This window comes from Eretmochelys imbricata, chromosome 14 (genome assembly GCF_965152235.1).
Source record: "Eretmochelys imbricata isolate rEreImb1 chromosome 14, rEreImb1.hap1, whole genome shotgun sequence".
NCBI classification, from domain to species: domain Eukaryota; kingdom Metazoa; phylum Chordata; order Testudines; family Cheloniidae; genus Eretmochelys; species Eretmochelys imbricata.
The window spans coordinates 53,605,645-53,616,866 of record NC_135585.1 but is presented as its reverse complement, the minus strand read 5'-3'; the positions used below and the strand labels follow the sequence as shown (position 1 = coordinate 53,616,866).

Sequence of the window (11,222 nt, the reverse complement as noted above, 5' to 3'; positions counted from 1 at the left end):
TGAGAGAACCGTAACTTGGTTGGTTTTTACCGATTAATTGTATTGTGGGAGCCTCATTCATGGAGCAGGACCCCCATTGCGCTAGGCGCTGTACAAACCTAGAACAAAGATGGGCCCTGCCCTCGTAGACTGGATCTGCAAGTGCAACAATTACACAGAGGGTCCCGTGTTTGGATGCTTCCTGTGTGATGCAGCTGATGAGTGACTCTCCCTCCATTGTAGGTTCAAAGTGGAAGGAGACGGACTATATGTATATCTCAACGAACGGCCCAGCAGCTCATTGGGCCATACCAACATGCAATCGATCTGCAGCCAGCCGGACGAACTGGCAAAGAGGAAACAAAATGGGGCCCTGCAAGCTTCACTGGAGTGAAGCAAATCCCCTCTCTTCAGCGGTCACTGCTGCTTCCTATATTACAGACATTGAATAGCTGCTTTAAGTGCCATACTCAGCTCAACTTAACTCCGGAGCTTGGAGAGCAATTCCATACACAGGGCTCTACCACGGGAGTGGGTGGGCGAGGTTCTGTGGCCTGCAGTGAGCAGGTCAGACTGGATGGTCATGATGGGCCCTTCTGGCCTAAAAGTCTAGGAGTTTAATTAAACCATTGCTCAGAGCCCCCTGCCAAGTTCAGGGCCCGCTGGGAGCTGCACGTACCCCGTAAAGAGACGGTCCCTGCCGCAAACTGCTTACAAGCTGGTTAAGGCCTGCTCCACCCAGATTTTGTACAGGTTTAACTAGGCTGGCAAACGTTGGGCTTTTATTGGTAAAAGTTGATTTCACCGTATATACACACACACATATTCCCACAACTATGAACATTTAAATAGAAAAAAATGCTTAAAAATAAACCTATATTATCAGTCAAAATTGCAACCATTGAATGCTGCCAAGCCTAGCTATAGCTACTGGGCTAACATTGATCCCCCCACTCCCCCTCACCTTGTGGTCTGCTCCCAGCAACGCTAGGGAACAAAGGGACTAGATCAAGGATTCAAATTCCCTTATTTTGCCAGCTGTTGCTCCGCATCAGCTCAGAGGAAGACGGAGGCGTCTGTATATAAAGCCCTTTGAAATTCGTCACCATGGGGCAGGAGCACTCTGCTGGGGCGCTGACGTTCTCATTTGCCTCACACCACGATAGCGTCTTTCTGGCAAATCCACTTGAATTCGGCGCTGCAGGTTTCCGAGTTGATCGAGTTCCCCTTTACCACCCCACAGCTGCCGGAGGCAACAGGGCCCGAGACCGGGAACCTGCGGAGCGAAGGAGAAAGGTAGTGATAGATGGATCAGAGAGACCCTCCTCTCGCAGTGATGGGATGCTGGCCTTGATACCAACCCAGCTGGGCTGTGCCCAGATGCTGATGATAGCGTAACCCATGGCTGAGTGCCTCTCCTAATCTCATGGGATGTCTCCTTAGCTCAAGCTGTGGCAGCTTTTGCTTTTAGCTCTGGAGGTCCCCAGTTCAGTCCCCGGGCTGTCAGCCATCACAGCAAAACCTCCCAGGACATGAACTGAGTTAGGGTGTCTTGTACGGGGAGACTTTGGCAAACCAGTAAAATGCCTGAAACCGCTATGGCTTATTGCTACAAGCAGCCAAGTCCACAGGCTGTAAATTGGCCATTCAGCATTCTCAGTTTGACCAAGGCAGGAGCGGGGGGTGGGGGTGGGGGTGGAGGTGGAGTTTTGGGTGCTACAGAAAGGGCAGCTTGACCCCGCGTCCTTCCTGATAAGAATTGTGTTGAAGTGGCTGATCCTGCTCTTCGAAAATGCATGTATGTGCCCCAGGAATGTCTAGTGGGGCCTCAAGGCTGCAAACTCTGGAAACCCACACCTGGTTAATCAATAATCAGAACTCATTGTATGCTCAATAGAGTTAAGATGTAGGATTATAGAAATCTAAGAATGATTAGGAGCTGGAAGGGTTAATTTTGTATTCGGTATCTAAGTAACGAGGGGCTGAAACACAAGGCCTGCAGGCTCAGGCCTGCAAGATTTAAGCTTCACTGATGGAGCTGAGAAATGCCGACATAAGCAAGTGACCAAAGAATAACCCGATGCCCTAAGATTACAGGGAAAGAGGTACCAAGTGGTGGAATTGTGAAAAATCTAGCGGGAAGATTAATTTTAAATCATAAGAATGCCGCAAAGGTGCACCTGTTTCCAACGTGTGCCTTAATCACAGGACATAGGTTGTGTATTAATGCTCATGAGGATAAAGAGAACCTACACGACCTATAGGAATCGGGGTACTGTACCTTTCTAGAGGACATCAGACCAATAAGGAAAAAGAGGGTTGACACTTTTATGGACAGGCACAGACCGTAGGCGTAGACAGAATCACATTATAAAGAGGATGCCCAGAGTGGGAAAATTGAGCTCCCTACGGGAAAACTCCAGCAGGAACCATCCCTCTGTTGATGGGCAAGCCATGCGAGACCCATCAGACCTTAACACTGCTGTTAAGGTTGTGAGTATATTTGTAACTTGTGCATACGTCTGTGGAGAATTTCTATGTGCATGGGTATTCATACCCTTAATACAATTTGTAAAACAGATAGACTTTGTACTTGTGAATGTCTGTGTGGTCACTACCCTTGGTCTTTATTCCTTCCTAGAGACTCTAAATCTGAAGGGAGTGGCAGAGGTGACTTTCACGCCATTAAGCTTGAACCTGTAGGGACCACGTCCGAATGCAGAGTGGTGTAACACCAGATTACAAAACTCACTTGAAATAAAAATCAAAGGCTAACTGCTCTCTCTTTAGCTAAACAAAGAGATGGTGAAGAGGTGACTTGATCACAGTCTCTAAATACCTACATGGGGAACAAATGTTTAATAACGGGCTCTTCAATGTAGCAGAGAAAGGTCTGGCACAACCCAATGGCTGGAAGTTGAAGCTAGACAAATTGAAACTGGAAATTAAGGCCGACATTTTTTTTTTTTAACAATGAGGGTAATTAACCACTGGTAGAGTAACTCAAGGTTCATGGTGGATTCTCCATCTTTGACCATTTTTAAATTGAGTGGATGTTTTTCTAAAACATCTGCTCTGGGGTTTATTTTGGGGGCAGTTCTCTGGCCTGCGTTTATATAGCAGGTCAGATTATATGATCACACTGGTCCCTTCTGGCTTGGAATCTATGAAGATGGGGAAACTGAGGCCCAATGGGGTACAGAGATTCTTAATCCTCTCCTTGTTTTATTATCAGACCATGCTGTCTCCCAGACCTGGGACTAGAACCCAGATGGTCTAATCCAAGGCCCTGGAATCAGTAGGAGCCAAAGGAGAAACAAGGCCCTGATTTATAGCCTAGTCGCAGAGCAGATGGTTGCAATAAGAACATTTGAATCGCAGCGATGTCCAAGTCGTCTGTGAAACCTGAGCCCCTGCTGGGATGCTAGGAGAGATTTCCGTCCAAAAACGCACAGCCCTGCGGAATCTGAGCCCAAATGTGCAAAGCTTCAGAATGAGCAAATCATAGGACTGGAAGGGACCTTGAGAGGTCACCCAGTCCAGTCCCCTGTGCTCATGGCAGAACTAAGTATTATCTAGACCACCCCTGACAGGTGTTTGTCTAACCTGCTCTTAAAAACCTCCAGTGACAAAGTTTCCACAACCTCCCTAGGCAATTTATTCCAGTGTCTAACCACCCTGACAGTTAGGAAGTTTTTCCGAATGTCTAACCTAAACCTCCCTTGCTGCAATTTAAGCCCGTTGCTTCTTGTCCTGTCCTCAGAGGTTAAGGAGAACAATTTTTCTCCCTCCTCCTTGTAACAACCTTTTATATACTTGAAAACAGTTATCGTGTCCCGTCTCAGTCTTCTCTTCTCCAGACTAAACAAACACAATATTTTCAATCCTCCCTCATAGGTCATGCTTTCTAGACCTTTAACGATGCTCTTCTCTGGACTTTCTCCAATTTGTCCACATCTTTCCTGAGATGTGGCACCCAGAACTAGACACAATACTCCAGCTGAGGGCTAATCAGTGCAGAGTAGAGCGGAAGAATTACTTCTCGTGTCTTGGTTACAACACTCCCGCTAATACATCCCAGGAGGATGTTTGCTTTTTTTTGCAAGAGTGTTACACTATTGACTCATATTTAGCTTGTAGTCCACCGTGACCCCCCAGATCCTTCCTAACAAATCTACAAATGCGGAGGAAAAAGTTATCTTAGCCACAGTGAATCTGCAGGCAACACTCACAGTGTTTGATTTAAAGGGGAGCCGTCCACCCAGGTCCAGTTCCTGGTGTGGGACGTGATGTTCAGGCCGATCCAGATGTGGTTTGTGCCTTCTGCGATAGTGTTTATGAAATCCTGGGGAGTGTAAAGCAAGCGACTGGGTGACTGTCACACGGTCTTACACCCCCTGCATATACAGAGACTTCCCCCTCCTCCCCGCAAGCCCCATCACACCAGGAGATGTATCAGAGACCCAAAACATGCAAGGAAAATGGATTCTGACCCAATGGGGCCAGCACACTGCATGATACCCTCTCACTGGAGAGCTTCAGTGGTACTGAAGAATAGACCTGTTTCCCTGAGAGTTGCTGAGTGGTAAAGGAGTCAAAAATTTGTGGCACATTGATTCACACCAGCTGGAGAACTGGCCTTGTGCATTTCACTTTACCATCTCCTCTTGGTCCCGGATCACGAGCATCTGTGAATTCCTCGACTCACAGTCTTTCCGGCTCTCACTCCAGATCTGACTCCTTCTAGAATCCCAGTAGCACTTTCCCCTGTGTGCCCGCCAGTCCTTAGGGCAGAGTTCGCACCCGGTGCCCCCTGGAAGAAGAAACAGAGATGCCCGTGAACTCACAGAAAGCCAATATTTTTATTTCAAGCCATTCAAAAGCCCTAGCCCACAATGGGTGCTAGGAGCCAGACTCCCAGCTGGTGTCAGTCAGCATGGAGCACATCAATTTACACCAGCTCAGGATCTGGCCCGAGAGCGATCCTAGTCAAAAATTTCCATCCAATTTTGTCATAGTGGCGGGCGATGGATTTATTTTCCCCTCTTTTCTCATAACTCAGAGCTCAAAGGATTTCACTCAAACTCCCCCCCCCCCGGATCCCCAACACTGTATGATGTAATAAATGTTTGTCACAGACCCAGCAAAGGAAGCGTGACCCTGGACATTGAGTATCAGAGCATTTGGGGGCTCTAATTACAGTGCTGGGTGCTCTGCAGAGTGAGAGCTACCCCCATGTGACCCCTAGAGGTCACTGCTGCCATTAACACAGGTGAGGACGGGGGGGTCTGGGTATGTTGCAGGTCTCTGCTGAATATAGGATTGTTATTGTGTTGGTTTGTTGCATTGCAGTAGCCCGTGCTGGGCACTAAACCAACAAGGCACAAGAAGACAGTCCCCACCCCAAAGGATATTTTTGTTACCTGCATTTCAGTAACACCTAAAGGCCACACTGCCTTAACTTAGGGGAACTGGACTGCTACTCAAGAGATCTGGGGTCTTTCCCAGTTCTGCCACTGAGCTGCTGGGTGACCTTGGGCAAGTCACTTCCCCTCTGGTTCCCCTCCTGCCTTTTGTTTAGGTTGCAAACTCCGCCAGGCTGGGACTGTCTCTCCCTGTGTGTCTGGGCAGCGCCTGGCACAAGGGGGACCTGATCTCAGCTGGGGCAGGGATGGTCTGGGCCTCCATGTGCTACTCTAATGGACCTAGTGACAGACAGCCTCCATCCCAAAAGCTCAATCTAAATAGAGAAAACATCCAAAGGAAGGATCATTATCCCTATTGTACGGATGGGGAAACTGAGGCCCAGAGTGATGCAGTAGTTTGCCCAGGCTCGGACAGGGAGTCCGTGGAAGAGCCAGGCGTTGTACCCAGGTCTGCTGTGTCCCACTCTGGCACGTGAGCAGTGAGCTTTTCCAGCAGATGTTGAACGTCCATAATCATTCCACCTCCCACCCGGCTCCCAAGATTCCCCAGGTCAGGTGTTTCCCAGATGCTGAGCCCAGCCTGGAAATCAGTTGAGAAAGAATCTGAGCTGAGGTTACCTGCTGGGCCGCTCCAGGCTGGGTCACACAGACTCTGCTTGAGACGAGACACGAAGGCGGCCTGCTGGATGTCGCATTCTGCCCATCCGGCCTGAAAACCTTCCAAACAGCATCCGTGCAGAGGGAGGTTAGGACACAGCACATAAGGAAGCTCTAAGGAGCTAGGTCACGTTCCATAGCCCAGGGGGAAGAGAGAAGGGGAGCGAATTTGGGCCCGTTTCCCCATTATCTTGCCCCTTATGGTGTCATTTACGCTAGTGCAGAATGCCACCATCTGCTCTGGTAGCAGATCTAGTCAATATTATCTGTATTTTCTGTGCTTTTTTTAAAAAAAAAATTTCAATTAGATACCCAAAAAAATCTAGTTTTTCGCTTCTGTTTCCCTTCCTTTTCCCCCCTCCTCCGTTTTCCCATTAAAAAGGGCTGATGGAAGGAAAAAAGGGGGAAGGAATGGGGAAAATATTTTCAGATGTTTCGTTAAACTCCAGGAAATTTTAAAAATATTTAGCGAAGGCCTTTGTCAAAAAAAACAAAAAAAACAAAAAAAGCCACGATCTGGTGTCTTTAGTAATATTTTGCACTGGTTTTCCCCCTGCGGTGAAGGACAGGGAATCAGACCCGTTTCAGAGGGGTAGCCGTGTTAGTCTGTTTCAGCAAAAACGAGGAGTCTTGTGGCACCTTAGAGACTAACAAATGTATTTGGGCATAAGCTTTCGTGGGCTAAAACCCACTTCATCAGATGCATGGAGTCAGACCCATGGAGGTGAGCTGGTCTGGAGAACACGGTGGAAACCGGGCCGCAGTCATGCCCCCACTGGGGAAGATGAACCATAGCTGGTGGGAGAGTCGAATGAAAGTTGCCACTCTCATTTACCCTCTTCCTGCACTTGCAGTAGGCACCGAGGTAACAGGGTTACAGACATAAGACCTGCCATATTGAGTCAGACCAATGACCCATCCAGCCCAGTACCCTGTCTCTGACAGCGGAGGACAGGTGGGGTCCCAGAGGACGTGTGACAGGTAGAGCTGTGGGTTAAACACCCCCAGGGCCTGGAGGAAGCCAGCACCTGTGCCAGATACTTACCCCAGACACTCTGAGCAATCACAGCCGACAGCAGAAGGACACACACAGCCCCTAAAACCCCCACAGCAACTTTATAACCATCGAGACCAGGAGGAGAACCTGTAAAAATGCAAACGTGGGGAAACCTTTTCAGTGAAGGACAAGAGTAGCCATGGAGGGATTTCCTGCCAAACCTACCAACCGGATTGTGGTACTAATCCTAGTACATTCCCTGCAATTTCCACATCTAGTTTTGCTGGGCTCACTGGCAGGGTTAGTGCGACCATCTCAGTGTAAGATCTTTGGGGTAGGAGCTGGGGTACACAATTAATAGAAGTAAAACAGTAGCACCTAGAAGGCCTAGCTGAGATCAGGGCTCCATTGTGCCGGGCGCTGCACAGACGCACAGGGAGAGACAGTCCTTGCCCAAAGGATGACCTAGTATAATTAGACTAGACAGACAAAGGGGAAACAGAGGCACAGAGACTGACCCAACCTCACAAGCAGGGACCTAACCCAGGTCCCCTGGCCTTTATCCTACCCAGTACCCCATGGCATGTCAGAGAGATATACTGTTATTTCAGGCCAGGCCAGCCAACAGTTCTTAACAACTTCTCCCCCCCGAATTAGTGTCAACAGAACCAGCAGACAATACAATTAAGCAGCCCACTGTTTATTCCCTCCTTGTCTCCCCGGGTAGGAGCGTAGGTGTTGTCACACTGGACCAGAGCATGCGTCCATCTTGTACAGTCTCCTGTCTCTGATAGGGACCAGTGCCAGATGCATTCGAAGGTGGCATAAGAACCCCATATCTACAGCAACCAGTCTGGATGCCGAGAGCTCTGACGCTTACCCCGTGCCCTGACCAGTCTCCTTTACTGATCTCTGTTGCACTGTTTTGAACAGCCGCCACAGTAATTTTGCACATCAAAAGTGCTCTCTGTCAGCAAAACACTCGTTTGTTCCCTCCTGGAGCTGTGGAAGAAATGCTGCAGCCCTGTCAGAAAAGGTGGATGAGTTTTTCCACAAGTGTCTATGAAAGGGAACTAAAAAGGGCCAAACTGGAGTTTGAAAAGCAAAGAGCTCACGACGTCAAATCAACAAGATTCTTTAACTAGAGCAGAAGCAGGAACCCTCTGTGCAAGAATAAGTTAGTCTGCTGGAAAACCATGATTTTAAGGGAGCAATTAAGGAGGATAAGGACATTTCTGAGAAGCTAAATATCTTTCTTCGCATCAGTTTTCACTACAAAGGGTGTGGGACAGATTCCTATTCTAGCACTGCTCTTTGCTGGTAATAATGTTGACTTCCGGTCAGAGACTGAGCTACCAGATCAGGAAACTGATGATTTTAAAAATGTCATAAAATCACTCAGCTGTGGTTGAGAATGTTACCCCCCCCTTTTTTTTAAAAAAAAAAATGGCATTTTTTCTGTTTTGAACCAAAGCTCTCCGTCCGACTCTGCTGACCTACCGAAATCAGGACTGAAAGAAAAATTTTGCAGAACAACCAACACGCAAAAAACATTTTTTGTCTTCACATTTCTGATCACTTTTTTTAAACTGCAGGTGTTTGGAAAAAAAAAACAAAATATTTTTGCAAAAAAGTCCATGTTTGAAGAGGGGCAAAAAAGGCCATTTTTTCCCCCAAGAAAAACCTGTTTTTGCTGGGGAAGTTTCAACCAGCTTTGCTCGTGCCGTCACTGAAACCTAAAGAGCAGACGCCATTCCTGAGTGGACAGTGTAGGTTGGTTTATAGAGCAGTACCTTGGCTCCCGTGCGGAGATGGCTGGGTTGAGTTTATCCTCTTCATCTGGAGGGTCATGACGACGTAACCGTCTTCATTCTCCATCTTCTGATGCCGGTGTCGGGTTCGGTTTCGAACAGAGGATTGGAGAAGAAGAAGAGACGCCTGTGGATTCCGGCTGGTCTCCACAAGCCTACAGAGGAAGTACTGGCTCCTCCCCAAGAATCAGGTGTGAAACCACAACATGCAGAGATGCTGGTGTCCGATGGACCCAGCCGTGACAATGGAGCCAGATGCTGAGGAGCGGGGTGCAGGTGTCACATGGCTGTATTCCCGACCTGGGGGGCCAGATGTTCTTTGGGAATAAGGCAGCGTAGCTACAGCTCATTGACCCCTGCTGAAAAAATCTGGGCCCATTGACGCCAATTGAGCAACCGTAGATTCACACCAGCTTGAGTTTGGCCCCATTGATGCCAGTAGAGTTATGGGCGATTTGTACCAGGTGGGGAATCGGGTTCAGAGCAGTTTGTGGGGAGGAGACGTTGATAAGAACTAGCTGATAAGAACCTACGAACTGGCTCAGCCCAATGGTCCCACTACCCCAGTATCCCATCTCTGACAGCGGCCAACGTCAGATGCTTCAGACGGAATGCACAGAGCAGGGCAATTTATCGAGCGAGCCATCTCCTGTCATCCTGTCCCTGCTTCCGGCAGTCAGAGGCTAGGGACAGCCAGACCATGGGTTGCATCCTTGACTGTCTTGGCTAATAGCCATTGATGGACCCAGAAGTGAGAGTGGGCCGGTGCGGCACTCCGGTTTTGCTCCCCCGTCAGCAGCACTGTCAGACCCTACCGGGAGAGTGCCGAAGGGGGGGAGAAAAAGGGGCAGCTGCCCCAGACCCCAGCTTTGGGGGCCCCCCTGGAGCCCAGGGGGCTAGTGAGGGACCTGCTTCCAGCTGGGAGCAGGGGCCGAGCCCCCCCTGCACTGTCTAGCGGCGGTGGGAAGAGGAGACACCCAGCCCCAGCCCGCTCCACTCCCCCAGCTCACAGCCGCTTCCCGCCCCCGGCACTCACCGGCGGTGGCAGGAAGTGGAACGTCATCGCCGCTGGGAGCCGGCAGAGTGGAGGGGGCTGGGGCTCTCCACTTCCCATCCACGGTAAGGATGCTGGGCCCAGTGCAGGGTGCAGCGGTAAGTCGTGGTGGCTACTTTCACTCCTGGCTGGACCGATCCTCCAGAGACTGATCTAATTCATTTTGAACCCTGTTACACTTCCGGCCCCCTCCACCTCCCCTGGCAATGAGTTGCACAGGTTGACTGTGCATGGTGGGAAGAAATACTCCCTTTTGTTTGTTTGTTTTCCACTTATGCTCAAATAAATTGATTAGTCTCTAAGGTGCCACAAGTCCTCCTTTTCTTTTTGCGAATACAGACTGACACGGCAGCTACTCTGATCCCTTTTGTTTGTTTCCCGTCACCAGGTGACCCCCTGGTTCTTGGGTTACGTGAAGGGGTAAGTAACACTTCCTCAGTCCCTTCTCCGCACCAGTCATGATTCTAGAGACCTCTATCAGCCCCCCCTCGGTCATCTTTTTTCCCCCCAAACTGAACAGCCCCAGGGTTTTTACCTTCTGCTCACACGGCAGGTATTTCACACTCGTCATCAGTTTGATCATATCTGCATTACCCCCCACGGCTGCCAACCACACAGCACCTGCGATGAAGCCAGCCTCCTGCGGGTCAGCCTTTGCTGATGTGTGGGAAGCCATTTTCCATCTGCTCACCTTCGAGCCAGCGCTGACTGGCCGGCCTTCTCCTGCTGGATAACTTTGGGTGCAGCCCACCCTTCCTGTGTAAACAACAACCTGTGGGAGAGAACGCCACAGTGGCTTCCTCCTGGAGTGGGACCCAGCTCATCTTCCTGCAGTGGGGTTTGCTCCCTTGCTTGGGGGGGCTCGAACACTTGGATCCCCAGAGAGATGTGCTGATGTCGGCAGACCATCTGGCAGCCATGCACAGAAGCCGGATACCCCGTTCCACCAGTCCCAGGGCCGTCTGTCTCTCCTCTCCCCACCAGCTTCCTGGCAGCCCAGCTCCCCTGGGCAGGGGTGTAATAGAAACACACGACCGATCTGGGGCCATCTCTATCCCCAGTGTGACCCCACTGAGGACAACAGCGTGGTGCAAAGGATTAATGCGTCAACTGAGCTAATTAATTGGTTGATAGACGTATGCCAGGGGTTATTTGAATCCCTGCAGTGTGACAAGTTTGATGCGGATTTCCTAGCCTCTAGGGACTGCACTGGGGCAGAAGAAGTAGAAAAAGGCTAATGAAGGCCCGCTCAGTCCAAACTGAGACAGCCGGAGGGAGATGATTAAAAGGAAGAGCCT

General features: G+C 49.7%; 1 protein-coding gene across 1 annotated transcript; it reads right to left on the bottom strand.

Moving 5' to 3' along the window:
* Positions 1–1,131: 1,131 nt before the first annotated feature.
* On the bottom strand, positions 1,132–8,937 carry LOC144273961 (killer cell lectin-like receptor subfamily F member 1). The gene is made up of 6 exons (XM_077832691.1): positions 8,853–8,937; positions 7,108–7,206; positions 6,024–6,122; positions 4,638–4,792; positions 4,212–4,324; positions 1,132–1,255 (listed from the first exon to the last, which is right to left on the bottom strand). Exons 1-6 carry the CDS (start codon positions 8,935–8,937, stop codon positions 1,132–1,134), a joined length of 675 nt encoding a protein of 224 aa, XP_077688817.1.
* Positions 8,938–11,222: the final 2,285 nt, after the last annotated feature.

Bases quoted from the DNA above. Each gene is read 5' to 3' on its own strand.
- LOC144273961 (XM_077832691.1), bottom strand. From the start codon at position 8,937: ATGGAGAATGAAGACGGTTACGTCGTCATGACCCTCCAGATGAAGAGG. The intron at 4,325-4,637 runs GTAAAGTGAAAT...TACACTCCCCAG, and splicing joins TCCGGGACCAAGAGGAGATG to GATTTCATAAACACTATCGC. The intron at 1,256-4,211 runs GTGAGTGTTGCC...TTCGCTCCGCAG, and splicing joins TCCCCTTTAAATCAAACACT to GTTCCCGGTCTCGGGCCCTG.